Raw genomic sequence first — 26539 nt, 5'->3', positions numbered from 1 at the left:
TCAGAGAAGGGACCATTCTTGTGTTCTTCCATGTCTAGTCACATATCAGTGGAAGCCACTGCATAAATGAGTAAAGACGCAGGGTCCTGAAAGCCTTGAATTAAAATTTAATCTTTATTCTGCAGCCAGTAGAGATCCAATGAAAGCTTTATAGCAAGGGAGAAAGGCAATAAGAGCTGGGTTTTCTGCAGATTATTTGCCAGTGTGTGCAGGAGGGAATGAAGGGGAAAGCAACCGGAGCATGAGTCCATAGGTCCCTTTCGTAAAATGATCCCTAGTTTCAAAGGCAAATCTCCACCCAGGTAGAACAGAGCCTTCTCCAGCATAATGCATCCTTCTCTTTCATGTGTCTTTCAGAACTGGTTAAAGTCATATGGCTATCTGCTTCCCTATGACTCACGGGCACCCGCGCTGCACTCAGGGAAGGTCTTACAGTCAGCAGTCTCCACTATGCAGCAGTTTTATGGGATCCCAGTCACCGGTGTGTTGGATCAGACAACAATCGAGTAAGATTCGTGTAGGGCACTGGGCCTTTGAACTTTACAGACATACATTTGACTTCACATTTGTCATGGCTCCATGTATAAACCATGCCCATCCTGTCTTCCTATCTTTCACTCCTGTAGTATCATCCGGGGAGGGAATACTCCACGGTGCCCCTTCCTATGTGAGCTGGGGAGGTGCTCTGCCCTAAATTTGCTATGTGATCTTGAACAAGTGTTGTAACCCTGCTGGACCTCAGTTTCCTTTTCAGCATAATAAGAGGTTTAGTTGGAGGTGACCTTAAATCTCCTCTAACTCTAATTACTTTTGGCTCTATGAATCACCCTACTGGCATTCCCTGAGATGTACACATCTCACCTGATACAAAGAGCTGGCAGCTCTCATCCCACTTTTTCCATTTATCAAATATTTGCTAAATGCCTACATGTGCCAGGCACTGGACTGGATCCTACAATCTCTGCCCTCCAGAGGCTCACCACATCGTGAAAAGTACAATCATCTGGCTGCACCAGTCTATAACTCAGGAGGAAACACTAGCTTTCAGGGAGATACGTAGGAAGTACTAACAAATGAGCCAGACCATGGGAACGATCACATTTACTCAGGCGAGAGCACGAAGAGGAGGAAGGGATGGGTGCCGAGAAAGTAATCCTCATGATGCAAGCTGAAGAGGAGTGGCCAGAGCAGTGGAGGAAGCCAGGGGCTATGTGTCATGCTAGAGAAGGGGGAATGGTCAGTGGGCCGGCTGCTGCAGCGTGGTCACTCAGGAGATCCAAAGGTGTCAGCTGAGTTTAGCAGCCAGGAGGCCTTGCAGGGTCAGACTGCAGTGGGCAGAAGGGGAGATGACGAGTAGAGACAGCAAGTGTAGGCAAGACTTTCTTGCCTATCACTGTAGGCAAGAAGCCTATCAGTGAAGGAGGAATAGAGGGTGGCTGGAGGTGGATGAATTTTTGTTTGTCTGAAGATCAGAGAGTTAAGCATCTTCACATTTGTTTAGGAAATAGCCAGAAAAGTCATTAAAGCACTGCAAGGAAAGCCATTCCCTCACTGCCGCATTGAGGGCATGGCAGAGCGGCTGAGGATTGGGTGAGTGGGGAGCTTCCCAAGGAGGCGGTAAGGGGTTGGGGTCCTGAGCAGAGATGGAAGCAGGGAGCAGGGCCCCATGAGGGGGTGCAGGGAGGTGGTGGGTGGGGAACAGAGAATCCAGCTGATTGTGGATCCAGGATCAATCCTTCCCCCCACCCCCGGAGGGTGAGTCACTCACTCCTTGACAGATTCATCTCTCTGGGTCCCAGCTTGTTCACTTACAAAGGGGAGTGTTAGATTATGACTCTCAAATTCTAGATCCCATTATTCTAAGTTGTTAACATTTGGTGAGTCCAGGGTTTTACGATCCTGTGATTCTGTATGAACATTTTCTATTCCTCGGGTTCTCTGACTGTGAGATCATGAACTTCTGAGACAATATGTTTGACTGCTGCTATGGTATCGTGAGGACAGTGGAAGCCTTGGCCCTGAGGCCTCGTGTGGCCTCGTGAGTGAGCTGGTTGAAGAGAGCCCAGCCACCTTTCAAAGCGGAGGTTATTTTGAGGGTTTTGTGCAGGCCTCACGGCAGTGCATCCTGGAGCAGGAGCACTGGTGTCTCTGCTGAGGCACCACCTGGCCTTGGGTTTTACTCTGTTCCAGAAAGCCCCAGGCCTGTTGGACAGGGTTCAGAGAGTGGCAGGTGGACAGAATGATCTGAGGGAGGAGGATGGCATTTCCCACTTGCAGTTCTGCCCCCACTTTTTTTAGGAATGTGGGGGGTGCGGTGGGAATGCTGTTTGGGAGGCACGAGAGGGGAGAAGGCGCTCACACTTAGTCCCAGACCTGAGTGGGGAGGCTGTTTGGGGGTAGAGTTTAGAGACCTTAGTTTCCCTTCCAGCCCTGTGACCTTGGGCAGTCACTGCCTTTCTCTGGGCCTCTTTCCTCCCTGGAGGCCCTTCCAGGTCTAGCTCAGCCTCGCTGTAGCAGAGGTGGCTCCTGGTTATTCCCCAGGACTGTCCGTGAAAGAAAGTGAGATTAGTGATTTAAATTTTTGAGTGCCTACCTTGGGAAATGTCATACATTGTTCACTTACTCATTTATTCCTTCATTCAACAAATCCTCTAACCCAAACTTGTGCTTGGCACAAGAAGAAAAAAGCCCCGGCTTTTGTTTGTTTTTGTTTGTTAAATTGCATTCATTACTAGTCCATTTATTCATTCAACTAAGTTCCAGTCCTTCCTCACTGCTATATTTTGCAAGTTACTTGATTTATCTGTGTGCCTTTTCCCTCACCTGCAAAAAGGAAGATAAACAGTTTCTGGCTACCTCACAGAGTTGTTTCAAGAATCAAAAAATTTCTTTAAGAGAACACAGACACCATAAAAATTAGAAATGTTCATACAAATAACATTATGTCTTTCATTATTCATTTCTGAGTACAGACACTCGAGGCAATATGAAGCATGCAAAGAAGAGTAAGACCTGGTTAAGGCCTCAGGGGACTTTTTAAAAATATTTGGTTAAAATAGTCTGTGGCTCCTTATTGCTATACTGCCAAACAAGTACTTTTGACAACCGTACACGAGGTAGACTATTTTCCCTTCCAGCAATTTCAGGCTATAATTGGTCACTGGATCAGTACAGGGACATAAAATGCAAGGATGGCCTGGGCCCCAATAAGCCATGATCTTTTAAAAATCTCCTACCCTGGCCTTTTTTTCTTTTCTTTTTTTTTTTTTATGACGTCCCAGGCTTACTATTCCCTAAGTGTAACTTAACCTGACAACAAACAGTTATCAGGATTTACTTCATTCCAGGTACTGGACAGCTTCTGGGGACACAATGATGAATATGATAGCATTCCAGTCCTCAGAGAATTTGCCATTTATTAGAGGTAATGGACTAATAGATTTAAAATCACAATACAGCATACTAAATGCTGCAGAGAAGTCTAAGTCTTGCAGTCCTACGATTCTACACTTTTTGGACATCTATAGCGAAAGGGAATTTGCTGTTTTACAAGCGATGCCATTCTACTTCTGGGTAGTTCTGATTCATTCATTCACTCATCCATCCCTTCATCCATCCATCCATCCATTCATTCAACAAATCATTATCGAACATCTTCTGTGTTAGCCACTGTCATGGAATTTAGAATCTGCTAAGAGAGACAAAGACTAAACAAAAAAGCTAATATATGATATAATTTCAGGCAAGACTAATGCTATGAAGAAAAATGAAGCAGGATAAGATGATAGCGGCAGGTGGGAGGTGGAAGCTATTTCAGATAGGGTGGGCAGGGAAGTCCTCATGAAAGGGGTAACATTTGAGCAGAGACCTTAATGAAGAGCAAACCACATGTAGAAGAAGAGCATTGCAAAGCAGGGGGAACAAAGGCCCTGAAGTAGGAATAATCTTAGCATGAGCAAGACAGTACATGGAGCAGATTCTGAGAGGGAAGGAAGGGGAAGATGTCATGTCATCCGATGTGTAGACAGGGACTTGATCACGTGGGTCCTTGTGGGCCAACATGAGGAGTTTGGATTTTATTCTAAATGTTTGGGGAAATCACTGGAGGGTTTTAAACCAGGGAGTGATGTGATATAATTCCACTTACAGAATATTTCCACATATAACCCCTCCTTTGACGCTAAAACCTAAGAATAGTGAGAGCTGTGATTCTCATGTGGCAGATGAGGAAACTGAGGTTCACAATGATCGTTTGCTTGGGTTCCTATGATTAGTGGTGGAGCTAGAGCCATCAAGCCTATGTCTCTGACCCCAGGCTCTAATGCAGCTCCATGTCTACATAATCAATTGTGAGTGAATGAATTAAGTTATCAGTCTGTTATGTTCCTGTGGGGGAACCCCTCAGAGCCAGGGCCCTAGGGTCTAGCATCAGGATGCACACTGCCATTTAGACTGGGACTGGGGACTCTGCAATGCCTTCCTAGAATATTGTGACCACAGCGTGTGTGTGTGTGTGTGTGTGTGTGTGTGTGTGTGTGTGTGTGTATCCTCTCTCTGCCCCAGATGGATGAAGAAGCCCCGCTGTGGTGTCCCTGATCACCCCCACTTAAGCCGTAGGCGGAGGAACAAGCGCTATGCCCTGACTGGACAGAAGTGGAGACAAAAACACATCACCTACAGGTGCTTTGAATCCTTCCCCTCTTCCGTGGCTTTGGCTCCACCCACACTCAGTTTTGGCCTGAGTTTCAGAGGCTCATACTGTAGGTGGGTCTGTGATCAGGGTGAGAGCCAGGTATGTGGGCATCAAGACCAGGTGACAAAAGCCTATTACTTTGTCCTCCTTGTGACTTCCAAAGGAGTCTGTGTCTCCAACTTCAGGTTTTTTGGTCCTTTGGGGGCTCATTAGCCGTGTCCTGTTTAGATTCCTACAGTTTTGAGAAAGTGGGGTAGGGATTGTTCAACAACTCTCAGCTGTGATAAAGAACTGTGGCTTGCCAAACCCTACTTCCTTTTATCTGGGTCCCTTCTCCACTTAGCCTGACAGCCCAAAGTTCCCAGCAGAGTTCCAGTTGTTTCCTAAGGATTATACAGAACTGGGAACTGAATCATAGCAGTGCCACTCCTGAACTGTCTGGGGAAACAAAGGGCAGAGGAGGATCAGCCTCCAAGTCAGACCAGTGACCAAAGACAGGGATGATGGAGCCCATCACAGCAGACTCAGATGGCAGAACTCAGAGTGGGGCTGTGGCAAAAGCCAGGCATAGAGCAGGCTCAGCTGGGCTCTGGGTGGCACCTTTCAAGGCTCTGATTCTATCTCTGGTGGATAGAACCCTGGGTTCAGAGGTAGGACCTAAGACAGAAATCCTTAAAGATGAAGAATGAAGGGCTCCCGTGCTGATGAGCTATAGAGATCAGAACAGGCTTTTGCCAGAAATCTGACAAGAGAAGGAAAAGTTAAGAAGAATCTGGGTTAGAAACTGGATAAAGCTTAAGCTCCCCTGAAGTGGTAGAATGAATCAAGAGAAAGAAGAGGCTTCTAACCTTAACTTCTATCACTCAACCTCTCTGGCCTGTTTCCTTAACCTGTAGAATGGGTGAATAATCCTTGCCCAGGTGCTCATGGGGCAAAGCACCCAGGAGTAGTGATGTTCTGCTATGGAGACCCATTCACTAACCTTCAATAGCCAAATCTATAACTGATGGAATCAGATACCACCCTGTACCAATTTCCTAGGTAGACAAGCAGTAGCCTGTACAAGAAGAAGACAAGTAGTTGGTGCCAAATATTTTTAAAAGGGATGTTTCATTTAAACCTGCCACTGCTTCAGGATTTCTATGACTTTTATAAATATTTTATAAACACATTTTGTGTATTGGGAGAAAAACTTAAAATTTAGAAAATGCTATCCACCAACTTAATTTTTTTCTGCACACTCGAGTGGAGTTCTGTTTTCAACACAAACTTCGTGAGAGCTCAGATATGAAGCATTGATTACAACAAAGCTGCTCTGACGGAGGCCAAGGGTAGGGACCCAGAGCCTTGCCTACCTAGCCTTTTCTTCAACTCCTGGGGTGCCTCGGCAGAATTCTAGGGTTCAGAATTTGAAGATTACTGGTCCCTGTGGTCTCTGGTGTCCCTTTTAGCTCTGCGAACCTCTGACTCTGACTGTTCCTCCCTAATGATCTTCTCTTCTCTTACCAGCATTCACAACTACACCCCGAAGGTGGGGGAGCTAGACACACGGAAAGCGATTCGCCAGGCTTTCGATGTGTGGCAAAAGGTGACCCCACTGACCTTTGAAGAGGTGCCATATCATGAGATCAAGAGTGACCGGAAGGAGGCAGACATCATGATCTTCTTTGCTTCTGGTTTCCATGGTGACAGCTCTCCATTTGATGGAGAAGGGGGATTCCTGGCCCATGCCTACTTTCCTGGCCCAGGGATTGGAGGAGACACTCACTTTGACTCAGATGAGCCGTGGACACTAGGAAATGCCAACCATGATGGTAAGACCATGAGGGGAATGTGGGTCAGTCCTGGATTGTCAGGGAAAGAAGCCCTGAGGAAGAGCTTGGGATGTGATAGATGAGTTTCCTGCCCTGTAGCTTCATGTCCAAGGACTAAGAACCTAAGAGGGTGGGAACTGAGGTCTCTGATCCCTCAGGGCCAGGGCCCCTGAGTTGAGTCAGATCACTTAGTAAATGGTCTAAGGGGGCTGAGTCAAGAGGGAGGGGTTAGACCATGAACAAGAAGACAAAGTAATGGATCAGAGGCTAGAGAAAAAGGTAAAAAAGTCATTAAAGCTGAAAGTGGGGTCTGAAAGAGGTAGGCTCTGGCCTGATAATGGCTTCAAAGGCCATCTTAAGAAATAATATTACTCTCTCTCCCTTATATCAGCCTCACATGTGAATAACAGGCCCCATAATTATCTATCATCCTTGGATAACTTGCTCTTCACCACTGTGACTCAGTGAATATTATACAGAACCAGAGTCAATATTGTACAGTAATAGTAACAATACTTTTCAGGTTGCAAAAGCCTTAGCAGTATTTACTCCTAAAGCACTTGCACTTGCTTTGTGCTTTAGGAGGGGCGGGGGTGGGGGGTGAACAGAGAATCTTAAGCAGGATCTGTGCTGACAGCAGAGAGCCCAATGCGGAGCTTGACCCACAAACCATCAGATCATGACCTGAGCCAAAGTCGGACACTCAACCAACTGAGCCACCCAGGTGCCCCTCATCATGTCCATTTTTAAAATGAAGGGCTTGGGGCTCAAATGGTAGTGGGCAGCACTAGGGCTCAAACCACTGCTCAACAACCTGGCTATGTGACTCGGGGCAAATGATTCACCCTCAGTCTCCCCATATAAAAAATGAGGGACTGGACTAGGTGATCTCTAAGCTCCTTTCCAACTCTAGTGTAACATGTTACACAGCCTGGACCGGGGAGGGGACCTCCAAACATTAAAAAAAAAAAAAAAAGACACGATCTCTGCCCTGTGGTAGTCCATAGTTGAGTGGGGGAGACAGTGCGTACATAAGTAACCCTGTCACAAAGCAGACTATACTGAAGCTTGTAGCAGAAATACTAAGAAAATGCAGAGATGAGTCTGGAGGAGAACAGGATAGAGGATTCTGGCTTTTAGATGAGAACAGATAATGATTAGCTTGTTGATATTCTAGGGTCCATGTCAAGTGCTTTCCACATACTATGTAGTATGTATTTATTATTATGATCTCCATTTTACAGATAGGTAAACTGAGGCATGTAGAAACATTAACTAGTCTACCTATAGTCCCATAGTTGGTGAATGGTGAAGGAAGACTTTGAACCTGGACATTATGACTCCGGAACACATACTCTTTTTTTTTTTTTAAAGTAACTTTTACATCCAATGTGGGGCTCAAACTCACAATCCTAAGATCAAGAGTTGCATGCTCTACTGACTGAGCCAGCCGGACGCCCCTGAAGCACACATACTCTTAGCTAGCAAGCTAAACTTTCATGGTTCTCAAATTGCAGGGCATACCAGAATCACCCAGAAATCTTTTTAGGGGTGCCTGGGTGGCTCAGTCAGTTAAGCATCTGACTTTGGCTCAGGTCATGATCTCACGATTTGTGAATTCAAGCCCTACATTGGGCTCTGTGCTGACAGCTCAGAGCCTAGAGTCTGCTTCAGATTCTGTGCCCGCCCCCCACCCCACCCCCAGCTCCTCTCTCTCTCTCTCTCTCTCTCTCTCAAATGAATAAACATTAAAAAAAAATTTTTTTTAATAAATCTTTTTAAAAATGCACATCCCAGGTTAGGGCCCCTAACCTCTTGCTTTTCTGAATCTCTGATTCTGGAGTCAGGCCTGGGAATCTGTGCTTGGTGTAATACATTCTACAGGCACTTCTGATATAGAGGCTCCATTCCCCTTGAGAAATACTGTCTTTATCCTCAGAGTTTCCCTAACTTGCCTGATCATAAGAATCACCTGGGTTTCTTGTTATAAACAGATTCCAAGGCCCTGCCCCTGGACATTCTGATTCTTAAGCATAGGCAAGTTTGGGAAACATAGGGCATTCTTTTTCTTAGGCTATGCTCCAGGCTGAGAGCAGACTCTTACAGGCCCATCTACTCAGAGGCTGAGTCTGGTGTCTTTGGATGGGGACAGCCTCCTTGAAAACATTTCATATCATTGCATGAACAAATCAGGGATCGGCAACCCTTGGCTCATTTGTGAAAGGATGGTTTGGTCAAGGCTCAGCCTCTGCAAAGATACACAACTGTCACATTGCCCTCTTCAAATGTTGGTCCTCTTTCCTATCCATCTCCATTTCCTCTGCCCTGGTATCCCTTTCCTTATGTCCTGGATGTGCTTCCTGGCTTTCTGAACACCTATTCTCTCTCCCATGCTTATTCTTGAATCGGTGTCAACAAATGGTGGGCTGTGCTGATAAAGTGCAAGGAAAAGAAACTAACATTTTTGAGCCCTGTTACATGCCAGGTACTGTTAGCTGACAAGATTTTAGTTATAGCCCTGATAGAGATAAATGAATTCTTAAAGGGTTGTTGGCCAGAGGAAGCACTGGAAAGATACTCTTAACAACACTGCCCTCCCCTTCCCGGCTCTGAGGTGTGTACTGCCCGAAAGCGCTCCTTGCTCGTGGAGACCTGGGGCCCAGTCTCAAAGTTCCAAGAACTGGGAGTGTGTGTGGGAAGGAGCTGGGACCTGTGGATGGGCACAATCCCACAATCCTCCTGTCTGTCCCACCCTATCCTGATGAACACCTGCCAATTCTGATAGAGAGTCCAAGATGGCCAATGTCTTCTTTGGACAAGAGTCAGGATTTTTCTGTGCTCTGGAAAGCCAAGCATGAACCATTTGGATGAAATTCCTAACTGTGGCAACAGACCTCTGATGCAGCAGGTTGCCCTAGGACAGTTTCTGGAAGGAGATGAAAGGAACCAAGATTTATGGAGCACCTGTATATTATCTCGTTTAATTTCCACATAAATTCAACAAGGGAGTGAAATAGAGCCTCCTGGGAACTTTGTGTTTATTGGTTTTCTTCTAAATTTCCATTATGGAAAACTTCAAACTCACAAAAGAAGAGAGAATGATAATATGAACCCCCAGGCAACTGTCCCCTTGCTTCAGCAATTACCAAAATGATGTCATTGCTATTTCATCTACTCTCCCCCTGCCACTTCTATTTTTTGATGTATTTTAAAGAAAATCCTTGGCACAATATCACTTCATCTGTAAGCTGTTTAGGACATAGCCCTAACAGATTATTTTTTTCTTCCAAATTTTTATTAAATTCTAGTTAGTTAACATACAGTGTAATATTGGTTTCAGAAGTAGAATTCAGTGATTGATCACTTACATACAACACCCAGAGCTCATCACAAGTGTCCTGCTTAATACCATCATCTATCTAGCCCATCCCCCAACCACCTCCTTCCATCAACTCTTAGTTTGTTCTCTCTCATTAAAAGTCTCTTATGGTTTGCTTTTCTCTTTCTCTCTTTTTTCCCTTCCCATATGTTCATCTGTTTTGTTTCCTAAATTATGCCTATGAGTGAAAACATATGGTATTTGTCTTTCTCTGACTATTTCACTTAGCATAATATACTCTAGCTCCATCCATTGTTGCAAATGGCAAGATTTCATTCTTTTTGATAGCTGAGTAATATTCCACTATGTATATAGACCACATCTTTATCCATTCTTCAGTGGATGGACACTTAGGCTCTTTCCATAGTTTGATATTATTGATAGTGCTGCTATAAACATTGGGGTGCCCGTACCCCTTCAAATCTTCTAACAGATTATTTTCTTTTAAAAATTGTTTTATTTTTTTATATTTTAGAGAGACAGAGAGCATGAGCAGGGGAGAGGGGCAGAGAGAGAGAGAGAGAGATCGAGAATCTTAAGCAGGCTCCATGCTCAGTGAGGAGCCTGACACAGGGTTTGATCCCACAACCCTGGGATCATGACCTAAGCCAAAATCAAGAGTTAGACACTCAACTGACTGAGTCATCAAGGCACCCCAAATAGATGACTTTTAACACAACCACAAAACCATTATCAAGCCCAAAATTAACAATAATTTCTTAAAATCCAATTCCTATTTAATTTCCCAAAATTACCTCAAAAATATCCTTTATAGCTGTTTGCTTGCATCAGGATCCAGACAATATCCACACATCATGCATGGTTGACATGTTTCTTAAGCCATTTTCACTTACAACAGTCAACGTGCTTCCCCACCCCCAACCCTGCTAATATTTGTTGAAAAAACCATCACTTGTCCAGAGTACACTCATTTGGCTCGATGAGATTCAGATTCACATTTAACATGTCTCCCTTCCTCATATATCCTGAATATTGGTAACTAGTCCCATAGACCTGACTAAATTCACATTTTGGTAAGAGCTTCCAAAGTGGTAGCGTCCTTCGTACTGCATCACAGTAGAAAGCACATATGATGCAGGCAGTCCCACCATCAGTGGTGCAAAGGGTGAGCGCTTGGTTCAGGTGTGTCAGCCTGAGCCAATCACTATAAAATTTGCTCGAGGGAACTTAATTAAAAAAAAAAATGTTGCCCAAGTCCTAACCCAAAACTCCTGAATCAGAAGCTCCTTCACCTGTGTGTTAAAAGGCTCTCCTGGAGAACCACTGGATTATAAGGGTGTAAGGGTGATCCTGATTCTCCACATCACTGGAGTCTGTGTGAAGGGCAATCTGGCCCATCGTACCTTCCAGCAGGTTTCAGGGGCTGCTTCCAGGCACCTTTTGTCCTCATCTCTTTTCAATGAGTCCAACAGTGATGTCTGAGTTCACTAAGCTCTGATTGGAAGGGAGGCCAGCCCTGGGAAAAGTAACAAGACAGGAAGAGTCATTGAGACCAGCCCTTCACAGAGTCCTTCGGCAATCACTTCCATGACTCTCCCCCAACCCTGGGAGCTAGACCAGGCAGGGATCATAATATCCCTTTAACGGACAAGGAAAGTAAAGTTCCATGTGGTTATAAAAGCTCACATAGTGGGGGCACCTGGGTGGCTCAGTCGGTTGAGCATCTGACTTTGGCTCAGGTCACGATATCATGGTTTGTGAGTTCAAGCCCCGCACTGGGCTCTGTGCTGACATCTTGGAGACTGGAGCCTGCTACAGATTCTGTGTCTCCCTCGCTCCCTGCCTCTCCCCTTCCTTCTCTCAAAAATAAATAAACATTTAAAATTTAAAAAAAACCTCACATAGTAAGTGGCAGAGCCAGGTCTGCACCCAGGACTCTGAATTTTAGTAATCGCCCCAGGTGGTTCTGCTACAGATGGTCCAAGAACCACACCAGGAAAAATACGGAATGTCTGGCACTGCTCCATCCCGGCTGCTGTCAGCTAGCCCTGCCAAGCACAAAGCTTGCTCTTGAGGAGCTCACACTCCTGGAGCAGAAGCAAGTGTGTGCTAGTGGCTGTAACACGGTGGAAAGTGATCAGTGCCATAAAGATGGGTCAGATATGGGGCACCTGGGTGGCTCAGTCGGTTAAGTGTCTGACTTCAGCTCAGGTCATGATCTCACGGTTCGTGGGTTCGAGCCCCGCGTTGGGCTCTGTGCTGACAGCTAGCTTAGATCTGGAGCCTGCTTCAGATTCTATATCTCCCTCTCTCTCTGACCCTCCCCTGCTCACACTGTCTCTCTCTCAGAAATAAATAAAACATTATAAAAAAATGGGTCAGATAAACTGCTGGGAGAGTAAAGGAGTAAGTACTCACTACCAGTGGGGGAAATCAAGGAAGTCTTCCTGGAAAATGTGGCATTGAGCTGAACTTTGAAGGAGGAAGGCTATTCTAGGTAGAGGGGACAGCACTGGCAAAAGAATAGAGGCCAAAGGAGATGGTATAGCCTTTTGGGGGGCTGGAGGGCTTGATGAGATGGGACTGACCAAAAATGGAGGTTCCAAGGGAAGGAAATGAAGCAGAGAGAGCTGAGTGAGGCCTTGCTAGGAGGCCCTGGGACTTGAGCTCCCAGCCCATGGGAACACTCCCTTTTGGGGCTGCTGGCCCTCACACATAGGTCAATGTGACCCTGCTAATTAAAGTGATCTGTAGTTCTGTGTCGGGAGGCGGTGTGAGCGCTTCGCATACCTTGCCTCATTAACTTCACCCCCGTTCTTAGGATGCAGGTACTGTTATTCCTGCATTTTATAGAAGAGATTTAAAATGTCACACTGCTGCAGCATTGCAGAGCTGGGATTCATGTCAGTCTGGCTCCCTGAGACCACACTTCTCACTACTCTGCTTCCTTGTTTCTCACCCTCTTGGAGACTGAAGGCCCTAATAGCCTCCTGCCCATTAAGCACTGGGATCTCCTCCATCCTTCTGCCTTTCCCCTCCTTCCATCTCCCCAGGGCAGCCCCCACTTAGCAGGTCTCTTGGGCTTCTGTGCAATAGGATGGCAGTTCCCCAGCTCTTTTCTGCTTTTTGGTCCCTGGAATAAACCCACAGCCCCCTTTCCTTCAAGGCCTTCCTCCTATTCTGTGCAGAGACCCAGGCACAGAGGCTACAGAGTAACAGACACAGGCTGAGGACAAAGGTTTAGAGTCTTGCCAAGTGCTCAGAGCCCTGCTCCCCGGTTCCCAACGGAGATCCCTGTGGATGCCCCCTGAGGGAGGGCCTGGTCAGGAGACAAGAGGTCTGAACAGCTTGTCCCAGGTGGAAAACCAGGCCAGGAGGCAGAGCCAGGCAGGACCAGCCCCCAGGAAGCGGAGCTGCCTTCCGCTGGCTGTAGCAGCCGCCTTTGTTTGGGATGGAGCTGAGAGATGAGCTCACCCTTCCCGGCTGCCAGAGGAACCAGGACCCGAGGAAGGAACTGGGGGCGGCCTGGCCTCCTCCTGCCAGCTTGCCCTTCCCCAGCAGAAGGCCAGCCCCAGGCTCTTGGCCAACCTTGCACTCATCTTGCCCATCTCCACTTCGCCAAAGACACTGGTGGTGTCAGCAGAGCGGCAGGCATGCTTGCGTTGGGGTCTGCCCCATAAGGCTCTTCTCTCTTCCAAAACCTTAGCCAAAAGGGCCAGAGACAATCCTCAGTCCCATCTGACCCTCACAGGTCACTCAACTTGGCTGAGCTGGGCAACTTTGCCAGAGACACGGGAGCCAAAATAGACACTAGGACTCCTGACCACCTCCCAGGTCCCTGGCAACCTCCCCTGCACTTGGAGGTGACAGGGATGAGCTGTAACATGCCTTAGGGCAGGGCAACGAGAGGCAGAGCTCAAATGCCAAAGGTCAAAGCAAGCAAGAGTTTTCAACTGGACAGAGGTCAGGACTGTCAGTATGACAGCCTGCCCAATTCCCTGTCCCTTGTGTTTCTTTCCCAAAGCTGGGGTTACTTAATCACTCCAAAGTCAGGCCTTGCTCTGTCCCAGGCCCGATCCAGGGGCTCAGAGGAGTTGGCTTAAGAAAATCTGGTAGCTGGAACCCCACTGGCCTTATGCTTCCTTTCTGGTCAATGGGCATGTTCCAGGTACTAAGCTTCCATCTGATGTCTGGTAACAATAGCTACTGTTCATTGCCATGCCCCTCACACATATTACCTCATCCAATCCTCACACAACCCTATGAAGTAGGTAGGATCTCCCTATTTTACAAGGGAAGATATTGAGGATCAGAGGGTAGACCTTCTGACCAAGTTCACAAAGCCGGTGGGGGCAGAGCTGGAAACAAAGGAGGTCTATGTGGCTCAGGGGCCCCCGCTCATGACCATTGTGCCATGTTGTTGCTGCCTCAGCTTCGTGCTCAGGATCCCGTGTCCCACTTTCGGTTCCTGGACTTCGTTGTTTTCACTCACATTTGAGTCCCTGCCTTGATTTTGGCCGAGGTTCAGTTCTTTCAGAACTAAGGTCTTGTCGGACTGAGAGCTGCCTCACGATCACGGCCCTGCCTGCCCCTGGGTCTCCTGATGCTGAATGTGAGCCTGCCACCCCCAGACCTCCCCTCTGCTTGTCCCACTCCCTGCCTTGATGTTGCCCTTTCATCTCTCACCTGGACCCTTCTACCCAAAAGCTCGTGGAAGCCCTGCCTCTTGTCTCCTTCCCCTCTCAGGCCTCCTCAGTGCAGAGCAGCCAGAGTGACTCATCATGTCGCCACCCCCACTCCTGCCCTAAACCCCCCACCGGCCAAGAAGCCAATCCAAATTCCTTTGCGTGGCATCACAGAGCCCCACTTCCCAGCCTGGCTGACCTCATCTCTCTCTGCCCTCCCCTCCTGCTTTGTTCCAGAGCCAAGTGGAACGAGCCTGCTTGTCCCTGGATCTTGTTTAGAGCGTTCCCTCTGTCAGGAATGCCACCCCCACCCCTCCATCTCTTACCCTCTGAATCCATTCTCCTGACTAACTTCTTATCTTTCAAGACTCAGGTAAACTTAATCTTTATGACACTTTCCCTGCACATCTTCTTTCAAGTTTAAATCACTCCTCCATTCTCAGAATCCTTACTCCACCCTTACAGACCTCTGTTAAAGCACCTGGAACATTAATCTTGCTTATTTTGTTTCTCTCTCCAAATCCCCCACTATATTGAGAGTTCCAAAAGGCAGGACTGTGTATGATTTCTCTGGCACAGGGCCTGGCACAAAGCCTATGCTCAGTGTTAGGTGAAGCAATGGGTTGATTGATACCTAAGTGGGTGCCCTGGGCACCTCCCCACTCCCCTCTCCACAGGGAATGACCTCTTCCTGGTGGCTGTGCACGAGCTGGGCCATGCGCTAGGACTGGAGCACTCCAACGACCCCAGCGCCATCATGGCACCCTTCTACCAGTACATGGAGACACACAACTTCAAACTGCCTCAGGATGATCTCCAGGGCATCCAGAAGATCTACGGTGTGTGGCAGGGGAGAGGGGGCTGCTGCTCCTTCTTAAGGGCTGGGCTGTGACTACCTGCCTGAGCAGGTTGTTTTCTTAAGCAAGAAAAAAGAAGAGGCTATGCTGATATTTTGATAAGATATAAAAGGCCTGCTACCACGCCTCCCTCCCAGTTTTCTATTCACACTGGTAATGCAAAGGTCTTGTTTTGGTCAAGTCAGTTGAGATGGGAAGACCAGTTTTCTTGAGCAAATGCCTGTCAGCATAACACAGGCTGCCTCTGCCCCCAGGCTATGAAGCACCGAAGGAGGGCTCCTTCTGGAGGCCCTGATGACCTCAGAGAGCAGATGGCCCCAACCAGAACCCTGGAGGATGGGCAGGATCTCTATAAGTGAAGCAGTGGAGGACTGGACAGGGGAAGTTGGGACCGGAGGTGATTGAAAGTAGAATGGACAGGATTTGCCGACAGATCCAACATGGGGGTGAGGGTCAAGGATAACACCAAGATTTCTGGCTTCTCTAGTGGTAGGGCAATAGGATTTACCAGTCTGTTGCTCAGAGATATGGGCTGGGATATTGATTTGGAATCTTTGGTGTCCAATCTATAGCCACTGGCTACATGTCACTATTGAAATTTGAATTTATATTAATTAGAATTAAATAAAATTAAAATTTCAGTTCCTCTGTCACACTAATGACTAGTCACTCATTTCAAGTGCTCAATAGCCACAAATGGCTGGAGGCTACTGTATTGGACAGTGCTGATATAGAATATTTCTGTCATCACAAAACATCCTATTGGACAGCTCCAACATAGAGGGTCTTTAAAGCCATGAACATGGGCACCTCCCCATTCCCTTCTCCACAGGAAATAGAGATCACTTAAGGTAGTGACCCATAACTAGGGGACTCATTGGAATTACCTTGGAATTTCCATTTAAAAAATGGCCTCATTCTCAGAGATTGGGTTCTCTTTGGTGTGAGGTGTCTTCTGAACATCAAGAGTTTTAAAAGCTCTCCCAGTGATCCTCATATGCAACCCAAGGGAGAAAACTGACATAGGGACAAAAATAGGGAGAAGACCCAGGAGCACTCCAACCTTTAGGGTAGGGTGGGTGAGGAAAGGCTGCCAGCAAAGGAAGTGGAGAACAGCCCATGAAGTAGAAGGAAAAACAAGACAGTACAGGGCGCTGGAAAAGTGCTCCTATGATCTTGCTACTCAAAGTGTGGGCCTCAGACCAGCAACACTGGCATCACCTAAGAGCCTGAAGAAATGCAGAATTGCAAGCCCCACCTCAGACCCTCTGAGTCATAATCTGCATTTTATCAGGGTCCCTGGATCTTGGTATGCACATCAAAGTTTGAGTCGGTAACCCTGGGGTTTGGCAACATGAAGGTTATTGGAGATCATGACAGAGCGGCTTCAGTAGGTGACAGGGCAGAGGCTCTCCTGGAGTGGGATACAGAATGAAGGGGAGAGGATGAGGCTGGCTTGTGTAGAGGGAGCAGAGAACAATGGTGTGGGACACTGAGCCTAAGGAAGGACATGTTGTCTCTTATAATGGGAGAGAAGAGAAGATCTCAGATTCAGGGATGGAAAGATATGAGTTCCCATTTAATGGCTATTTTCATCTGTTTTCTCAAATATTGGGGAGTAACAAATGGGAGAGAGAACAGGAGGCTGGAGGGTAACAGACCTCAGCTGCCAGGGTAATGATGAAGCAATGGCAGCGGGAGGCAGGGAATGGGTGGCCCTGTCTAAGATGCAGCCTCTCTCTGCAGGACCCCCAGCCGAGCCCCTGGAGCCCACCAGACCCCTCCCCACGCTCCCTGTCCGCAGGATCCATTCACCAAGTGAGAGGAAGCATGAGCGCCAACCCAGGCCACCGCGGCCGCCCCTCGGGGACCGACCGTCCACACCCGGTGCCAAACCCAACATCTGTGATGGCAACTTCAACACGGTGGCACTCTTCCGAGGCGAGATGTTTGTGTTTAAGGTAGGGCCAGTCAACTGGTAACACCCAGATGGTTCTCTCCCACTCGCTCCCCCTCTGGAGAGCAGGAGAAGCCTGCTGCTCTGGGATTTAGGCCCACTTTGGGCCTGGACAGGAGTTGGCCCGGCGGCCAGGACACGGGGTCCCTTTCCGGTGCTGCTGGGTGAACTGACTTGTTTCTAAGAAGGAGGTGAGTAGACTGGTGATCTTATACCTTCCCAGGGGTTAATGCTGGGGGGAAGTGCTGGAGACCTGCTTCTGGTCAGTGACTTCGGGCAAGTCATCTCCCTTCTCTGGACCTCAGTTTCTCCATCTGAAAGCTGGGTCATTCCCTTAAGGAAGGTGTATGAAGACCAAATGAGTGTATGGCCATGAAGATAGCAGCTTGGAGTAGGGGCTGACACAAAGATGGTAGAGCCTGTCTCCAGATCCTGCCAGGGCTGAGAGGCCAGTACCGAGGGGTGCCTGATAGAAAGCTGGCCAGGCTACATCTCGTCACTTGTCCTATTCCTGTCACATTAGCCACAGGCTCACTGAGTGGCAGCACATTGGGTTGGGGTGTTACAGGTTGGGTTCCCAGGGAAGTGGACTCTGAGACAGTGTTCGGAATACAGGATTTTGATTAAAAAGTACCTTTGGGATCAACATCTGTGGGAAGGAAGGAAGGAAGGAAGACTGGGCAGAAGGAGAATATAAGCAGCAACTAGGATCACTGCAGAGTTGGCCACCCCCACAGGGAGTTCCAGAGCTGGAATGGCCCATTGGAACCATCCCACACTGGCCCCAAATAGCTGGGACCTTGTACCTCCTGCTTCATTCAGTCATTGGATGAGAAGGGGCATGACCGTGGGGGAGCTCGCTGAAGCCGAGGCCATCCCCACAGATGCCTGCAGTTTAAAACAGCCTTCTGACCACACCCTGGGCCACCAGGGCCACAAGCCCTCCACGGAAGGGGGTCTGGCCAGCGTGTCTCCATCACACTGGGTGGTTGTGTGGCACTGCCCCACTCCCCTCAGGGAGCTCTCCCAGCAAGCTTTGAGTACTGAGCAAGAATCAGGCGACATGGGTCAGTGCCAGTCCTGCCTCTCACAGAGTGGCTCTAGGAAAGCCACTGGCCTTCCTTAAGATTCTGTGTATCTTGGGATGCCTGGGTGGCTCAGTTGGTTAAGCATCCGACTTCGGCTCAGTTTTGTGGTCTTGTGGTTGATGGGTTCAAGCCCTGCATCAGGCTCCACAGCTCAGAGCCTGGAGCCTGCTTCAGATTGTGTCTCCCTCTCTCTCTCTGTCCCTCCCCCACTCATGCTCTCTCTCTCTCTCTCAAAAAAAAGATTCTGTATATCTCAAATCTACTTAACAGACTTATGAAAGTCAAAATAAAGTTTTAAAAACAACATGAAAGTGCCTTGTAAAACACCTCTAAAAAAACTTTTCTAGTTTTGTACCATCTTTTACAAATCACATTCTTTCTGCTGCACTCTAATCCCCCCCATTGAATGGTTCCTAGGCAAGTCTGGGTTTTCTCATCCCCATTTATTAATTTTTTTTAATTTGAGAGAGAGAGAGAGAGAGAGAGAGATCGAGCATGTGAGCAGGGGAAAGGAGCAGAGGGAGAGTGAGAATCCCAAGCAGGTTCTGTGCTCAGCATGGAGTCCCATGTGGGACTTGATTCCACAACCCTGGGATCATGACTGAAGTCAAACCAAGAGTCAGATGCTCAAATGACTGAGCCATCCAGGTGCCTCTTTCATCATCCCCATTTATACTGATGTCTTGGTAGGTTACAGGCCTTGTGCAGATCGCCAACCAGCCAAGGGCTACACTGGCACAAGACACTAGTTTAGTTTGAAGAAGAGGGCTTTCATCAGATTCTTGGCCCATTGAGCTGCCATTTATTTAACATCAACCATGTGCCTGTGCTGTTCTAGGTACCTTACCTATTATCTCTCCTCTGATCCCTAACATTACCCCCATTTGTAGGTGAGGCGTTTGCAGTACTGTGCCCACGGTCATGCAGCTTTAAGTGAAGGAACCTGAATTCACATCCAGGTCTTGAGGGATTCCCGCAGTTTGCTTCCCAGGGTCCTTGCCCTGCTGGATGGAGCCAGAGGGTGAGGAGAGCACTTGGCCCAGGCTCAGTGGCCAGCCTGGTGAGTGGCCCACTGATGTCAGTGACTCTCTGCTGCCCTCATGTGGCCACTACAGGCTCCTGGCACCATCCCTTCCAGCTCCTCCGCACCTAATCCCTGAACCAGGCCTGTCTGTTGTCTGTCTCATGGTCTCTTGGACAGCAAGAATCATCAGGAGGCTTATATGAAGAGTTAATGGGCATCCTGTCTTCCTCACAGGGCACTGGAAGCTAGACGCAAAAGATAGACACCACAGAGGGTTGCAAGTCTGGGCCCAGAGAAAACTTTTGGGTTACTGGGGCTTGAGCCCCAAGGCTGAAATCCTAAATTGAAGCAGGGCCTGCCGTGTTTCTTTCTCCTCCCCTTAACCCCCAGGATCGCTGGTTCTGGCGCCTGCGCAATAACCGGGTGCAAGAGGGCTACCCCATGCAGATTGAGCAGTTCTGGAAGGGCCTGCCTGCCCGCATAGATGCAGCTTACGAAAGGGCTGATGGAAGATTTGTCTTCTTCAAAGGTAATATAGCCTGTGCTAAGAGACATGGGACAGTTTCCTGCCCTTCCTAGGACCCCCTGTCCCCATCTGTATACCGGAAGAGGCGGGGTAAGAAGCAGATGGCCTCCAAGGACCCCTCTAGCCCTAACAGAGACATGACTTCTGACAAGACTAATCCCTGGAGGCAGGCAAAGCACAGTCCAGGGGAATCAAGTCATGAAGTGATTGTTGAGGGTCTGTGTGTTCCCAGGCTGGTGGGACAACAAGGCTTACCCATGTGAAGTATAAGATGGTCTAGGCATAGTGCTCCATGGAAGGCCATCCCATCAGCTCTGTAAGAGTTGGTTGGGAGGAGGTCATACAGGCTGGAGAGGTCAGGGAAGGAGCCAGGGGGAGCTAGCATGTATTTCATCCCCACCTGGGGCTAGGTTGCTTCACTGCAATTATCTTGTGTGGGCCCAGCCTCAGAAGGGTAAGATACAGATAGTTAGTGAGAAGTGAGGAAAGCAGTCCAAGGGGAAGGGACAGCATGGTAATAGAGTAGTGTGGGGAAATGCATGTACATTGGAAGAGCTTAGAAGACCCACTGGACAGCCAGGGAGCCCCCCTTGGAGAGCAGTGAGCAGTGGCCTGGAAAAGAGAGTGAGGGAGAATCCGAAGGAGTCTTGGTTGCCAGGCCAGAATGCGGTCTTGACCGATTAGAGAAACACTGGAATTCACTGGGTATTTCTAAGCAGTGGAGAGCTAGAGGGCAGGCAGCAATCCAACAGGGCAAAGGAGACCATTTCTGAGTCGGTTGCTGGAGGGGAGGGGAGTGAGTCAACAAGGCCCACACCAGGGAGGACCAGTGAGGCCAGAGGGGGACAGCTGAAGGATGCAAAAGGCTTCGTGAGAGGCTGAACATGGAGAGGAGAAGGAAAGATAGGGCCAAAGGTGATGCCAGGCTTCTTGTTGGGGAACTGAGAGGCAGAAAGGTGAGGAGGGAGGGAGCGCCCTGTGGAGGTAGTGAGGAACTCCAGGAAGCAGCTCTGGAAATGCCCAATGCTGGTGTACGCTGAATCAGCTGGGTCTGGGTCTGGAGCTCAGGTCTGGTGGGAGTGGCTGTGAGCCCTCAGAGTTGGGTGTCACTGGTAAAAGGTGGGGAATACTAATGCGTGCAAAGCCATGGGAGTGGCTGAGGACACCTGAGAGAAGAAGAGCAAGTCACGTGAATGAACAGCGGGTGGGGCATGGAGGCTGGGCAGCATGGGGCCAGTTATCCAAGATCTGTGGTGACTGACTTCTGGCTTCTTTCCCCCATGCTCTGCCAGGGCCAAAGGGCCTCAGTCTTCCAGAGAGGCCTTGTGCTGTTTCCCCTGACACCCTGGCTCTATGAATGACTTCAGTCCCAGCAGAAGATGGACAAGTGGCATTAGCCACAACCTCTAGCATTGAGTGACTGGGGAAGGCTGATCCTGGGCTTCTCTTGGCTACAGGTGACAAGTACTGGGTGTTTAAGGAGGTGACGGTGGAGCCCGGGTACCCCCACAGCCTGGGGGAGCTGGGGAGCTGTCTGCCCAGAGAAGGCATTGACACGGCCCTGCGCTGGGAACCTGTGGGCAAGACCTACTTTTTCAAAGGTGAACGGTACTGGCGCTACAGCGAGGAGCGACGGGCCACGGACCCTGGCTACCCCAAGCCCATCACTGTGTGGAAGGGCATCCCACAGGCTCCCCAAGGGGCCTTCATCAGCAAGGAAGGATGTACGTAAGGGTCTGGCTGGGTGTGGGGTGGCCTGATTTTATGTAGGTCCCAACAGGGCCCATGGGCATACTCTCAGGATATCCAAATTTGAGAAATGATGTCTGATGGTAAAGACAACTGCCTCACATCTACCTATGTTCACACAGTAAATTCTCTTACCAGCTACCAAATCAGTTTCTCATCTGCAGAGATGACTCACATTTGAGAGATGTTTCCATAGACTGACTTCATTCCTTCAGGTAGCATTTCTCAAATAGTGGTCTTCAGATGTACTCTAGGGCTGCCTTGACTGCCTCGAGTTATATCTGAAAAGCAAGGATGGATACAGATGCTTTCAAAGGTGCTTTTTTTTTTTTTTTTTTTTATAAGGCTTGAGGGCAGGAAGATGGAAAAAGAAGCCCTTTTTATTTATGAGACATTTCCAAAGCTCCTTCTGGAGGCCAGGCTGGGAGCTTCCCAGCAGATTAGAAGCTTCTCAAGAAGAGGGGTTGGGTGTTGTCAGGTGGAGAGTGGGAGGGAATCCATGAATGTTTGTTAAATACATTTCCCCTGATCTGGTCAAAAGCACAGACTCTGAAGGCTGGCTGGCTTCGCATCCCACCTCCACTGCTTACTATGAGTTTGAGCAAACCATTTAAGTTTTCTGTGTCTTCATCTATCAAACAGGGACAATAATGGTACCTACCCTCATTGGGATTTATAAGAAGATGAATTAAGTAGAGTACTTAGACCAATGCCTAGCACGTGATCCATACCATGTGAGACTCAGCTACTATCGCCATCATCATCATCATCTTGTTGATATGTTTTAATTTATGTAGAATGACAGGAGTCGTTCATTCCCTCCACAATAATACTGAGAGCCAGGTTGTGTGGGAAAGCTGGGGAAGGAGCAGAGAATAAAACTTGGTTTGCATCCCTGGCTCCCATTCTAGAAGCAGAAAACAACTAAAGTGGCAGCAAATGCTCTAAGGGAAAGAAATGCAGTCGAAGAGCTATGGTGGGGGCAGGGGGCACTGGCGAGGGCACGTTAGAGAGGTTTGTCAGGAAGGGCTCTCTACGGAGATGTCACTGGTAAGAAAGCCAAAAGCCTCAGGGGCAGAGCTGCTACTTGATGGCTCTCCTGTGTACTCGATGCTTTACACACGTGGTCTTGCTTTCTGGGAGCCTCAGAGACAAGTGACATCAAGGAATTTGGCCAATGAAAGTCCTAGAGTGGGGAACTGGCCAATAGGAGAGTCTGAATGAGTTGCTTTGCTGTCTGTACGCTATCTGGGACATGAAGGCTGTTGCTGGGAGCCTGGTGTGGCTGCCCAGCCTCTCCACCTTTCTTCTTCTTCTTTTTATTTATTTATTTTGAGAGAGAGAGAGACAGCGTAAGTAGGGGAGGGGCAGAAGGAGAGGGAGAGAGAGAATCCCAACCAGGCTCCAGGCTATCAGCACAGAGCCTGATGAAGGGCTCAAACTCATGAATTGTGAGATGATGACCTGAGCCAAAACCAAGAGTCAGACACTTCACTGACGTAGCCACCCAGGCACCCCAGCCTCCACCTCCTTTCTTTCTAGTCCCTTCCCCAGCAGAGTCCCAGAGACCCTGCATCTGTGTTGTGATGCAAGCCAAAGAAAAGCCATAACTATGATAAAGTGGTGTCTGCTGTCAACAAAAGGAAAAATTTGGCTCCTTGCCTCCCTTGCCTCAAGCAGAAGCTGGACTGTGGCTCTAGAGCTATTAACGCAGTGCTGTCCAAGCCATAGTTAGGAACTTGATCTCACCCACATGGGCAGGGTGGAGGGGAGGGTCCTAAGGGAGGCACAAATTGAACTTATCAATTCTACTTAAAGCCCCTCGCCAGGCTGCTCCAGGTTCTGGGCACACCTCTCTGCAACTGTGCAGGTCACACTCTGCAGTGCTGCCACACTGTTTGCAGAGGGTGGCATCTGCAAGCGATCCAAGACGCTGCTCCCACCACTTCATATGGTGGGACTCCTCCTGGACTCCAGGGTGGGAGAGATGTCCTTTCTCCATGCTGCCACAGCACCCCATGTCCTCTCACACTGGCCCAGAGCAGGTGCAGGACCATATCTGGGAGTAGTGATGTTGGACCATGTTTCTGCAGATTACACCTACTTCTACAAGGGCCGGGACTACTGGAAGTTTGACAACCAGAAACTGAGTGTGGAGCCAGGTTATCCACGCAACATCCTACGTGACTGGATGGGCTGCAACCAGAAGGAAGTGGAGCGGCGGAAGGAACGGCGGCTGCCCCAGGACGATGTGGACATCATGGTGACCATCAATGACGTACCAGGCTCTGTGAATGCCGTGGCTGTGGTCATCCCCTGCATCTTGTCCCTCTGCATCCTGGTGCTGGTCTACACCATCTTCCAGTTCAAGAACAAGGCAGGCCCTCAGCCTGTCACCTACTATAAGCGGCCAGTCCAGGAGTGGGTGTGAGCAGCCCAGAGCCCTCTCTGTCCACTCGGTCTGGCCAACCAGGCCCTTCCTCATCAGGGTCTCAGGGGCAGCTCTGGCTACTGCCCACCAGGGCCAGCAGGGCCCTAGGCCAGGGGTCGTGCAGCTGAAGTGGTAGGTACACTGACCTAGGCTGAGCATGAGGCAGGGAGTGATGGTGGCTGTGCCCCAGGGTGGGTGTCTGGCAGCCAGCTGCCAGCCTTCTGTCCTGGGCGAACTGCTCCCTACCCAAGGGAATAGGCCAGGCCCCATCAGGAGGCAGGGACCATGCCAGGAGGAGGCCCTGTGGTCACTGCATCCTGTAGTATCAGTGAGGCACCACAGCTCCGTTCCTGGCTGGACCAAGCATCTTCTGTGGAAGCCAGCACTAGCACTCTCAGCCCCATCTGGGAGATGCCACCAATCCTGGTCCCCCTTTGCCAACACCTGCTGGTCAGATGTCTCCCCCACCCCCACCCCACTATCCTCCAAGGATACGAGACCCCTGCTGCCAACATGGCGGGCAACAAGCCTGGGTTTCTGTTGCTGGCATACAGCAGATCCTCAGGAAACCTGCTCCACACATCAGGGTCTCCTCTGAGATCTAGGATTTAGGGTCACATGTTGCAGGCAGTGCTGTGGCCCAGCTGCGTCTTGTAAGGACCCAGCTGTCATGTCGTGAATATTTAAATGTCCTGTCACTACTGTTTTAAAAGTCCCATTCTGCAAAGGCTGCTTGAGGGGTTAGGTGAATTAGAGGTGACTATCTTGGTGATAAGGCCAGCGTGGCCGGCCGGCCCTTCCCCAGGAGACAAGGACCAAGGTGCTGCTAAGGCCACTCTAGCACCCAGACACCCCAGGGCTTGAACCCTGCTCATGAGGCTAAAGGGCTGGAGCAGGAGCTGACCCCATTTCTAGAAGCTGATCTGAGTTGTGACTATCCACTCCTCTGTCCCTCTCTCCACTCCCCATCCCCCACCCTGTTGCTTATGGCCTGGGTTCAGCCTGACTAGCTAGGGGAGGCAGAAATGGCTCCAGGCCAACATTTCTCATGGCCTTGGGGGTAATGGGCCCAGGACAGCCTTCTGAAGGGTTCAGAGCCAACACCCCAGTTATCCTGAGGCCAACTCAATCTCTCAGCTTGGAAGCAGTGTTTATACAAACTTGGCCCTTGCTAACCCAGCTCACTGGGCCCATCTGCCTGCATTGCTCTTTGGAAAAGGGCAACCCCCCCCCCCCCCAAATGACAGCAGTCCCAATCCTAAGGGCCATCCTTCACAGTCTCTGGGAGAAATTCCTAGGGCTTGCCTCACTCCAACCTAGTGGAGGCAGCCCTGTTCATCACTGAAGAGCCCTAGGCAAGACTAATGGGTTCAGTGATGCCCACTGGCTCTCTGCAAAAGCCAAAAGGTGGTAGGTCTTCAGGGTGCTGGCAGAGTCTCAGATGTCATTCAGGCCCTCTGAGCCTACATGGGCCTCACCCCTACCCTGTGGCCTCTGGGCTTTGGGTTGGCTTAACCTGTAGCAGACAGGGACTACTGTTGCCCTGGGAGCTGTCTTGAGCAAAATCTCTCTTGTCCCAGAGGCACCTATGTGGGTCCACTGTGTTCCCTGTCATCATCCTTCTGTTTTTTCTCATTTTGGCCAAGGGCGGGCTCCCTGGGGCGGGTGGGGAACAACTGCAGAGATATTAGTGATTCATAGGTTTGTACAGTGTTTTATACTTTGCAAAGCACTTTATTAGCTCATACCTGTCCACTCACATGAAACTTGTGTAGGCCCTGGGAAGCCTAGGGTAACTCTCACCGTGCCCTCAAAGGAAGCACAGAGAGGTTGTTTCTCGCCCAGGCCATCGGGTGGGTTGCTGGGCCTCGGGTCCCCACCTATGGACCCCTCTAGGGTCCAAGATGAGATCAGAAGGGTCTCTTTTATCCATCATTTCCTGGCCTCCCTTCTCCCCTTCCCGGTCCCTCTCCACTCCTCAGGTTGGTGCTCTCACTTTTTGAAAGCTCTAGGCTCCCCAGGCTCCCCACTGGCTCCTGGTACTACCGAGGCCAGCTGAGAAAGAGCAGGAGATGGAGGCAGGCAGCTCAGGCTGCAGATGTGAGGGATGCAGGGCCAGGCCCAGAGAGGGCTCAGCCTGGAGGCTTCCAATCTCCAGTTCTCCTGTCTTGTGGTCATCTGTTTGCCCCTCACCCCAGGACAGGGCAGACAGACAGAGGGGCACAGCACTGGGGACCCCAGAGCTCAGCTTCCCCTCGGCCTGGGGAATATCACAGCATTTCAGTGTCGGTCACATTTTAAACTGATCAGCCTTTGTATAATGTTTTTTAAATCATTTCTAAATAAACGAAAAATACAGAATGTGTTGTTTTCTT

General features: G+C 49.3%; 1 protein-coding gene across 1 annotated transcript; it reads left to right on the top strand.

Annotated features, from left to right (window-relative positions):
• Window positions 1-284: 284 nt before the first annotated feature.
• On the top strand, window positions 285-26516 carry MMP24 (matrix metallopeptidase 24). Its single transcript, XM_077769281.1, has 8 exons — window positions 285-506; window positions 4564-4680; window positions 6203-6507; window positions 15210-15371; window positions 17136-17350; window positions 19849-19987; window positions 21442-21708; window positions 23827-26516. The coding sequence occupies exons 1-8, from the start codon at window positions 328-330 to the stop codon at window positions 24162-24164; spliced, it is 1722 nt and encodes a 573-aa protein (XP_077625407.1). The 5' UTR covers window positions 285-327; the 3' UTR covers window positions 24165-26516.
• The last annotated feature ends 23 nt before the right edge of the window (window positions 26517-26539 follow it).

The sequence above is a fragment of the Crocuta crocuta genome, unplaced genomic scaffold, assembly GCF_008692635.1.
Source record: "Crocuta crocuta isolate KB4526 unplaced genomic scaffold, BGI_CrCroc_1.0 scaffold445, whole genome shotgun sequence".
Classification (NCBI taxonomy): Eukaryota; Metazoa; Chordata; class Mammalia; order Carnivora; family Hyaenidae; genus Crocuta; species Crocuta crocuta.
The sequence above is the reverse complement of the archived record's forward strand: the minus strand, read 5'-3'. Positions and strand labels throughout refer to the sequence as shown.

Bases quoted from the DNA above. Each gene is read 5' to 3' on its own strand.
- MMP24 (XM_077769281.1), top strand. From the start codon at position 328: ATGCATCCTTCTCTTTCATGTGTCTTTCAGAACTGGTTAAAGTCATAT. The intron at 4,681-6,202 runs GTGCTTTGAATC...TTCTCTTACCAG, and splicing joins CAAAAACACATCACCTACAG to CATTCACAACTACACCCCGA. The intron at 21,709-23,826 runs GTACGTAAGGGT...ATGTTTCTGCAG, and splicing joins CTTCATCAGCAAGGAAGGAT to ATTACACCTACTTCTACAAG.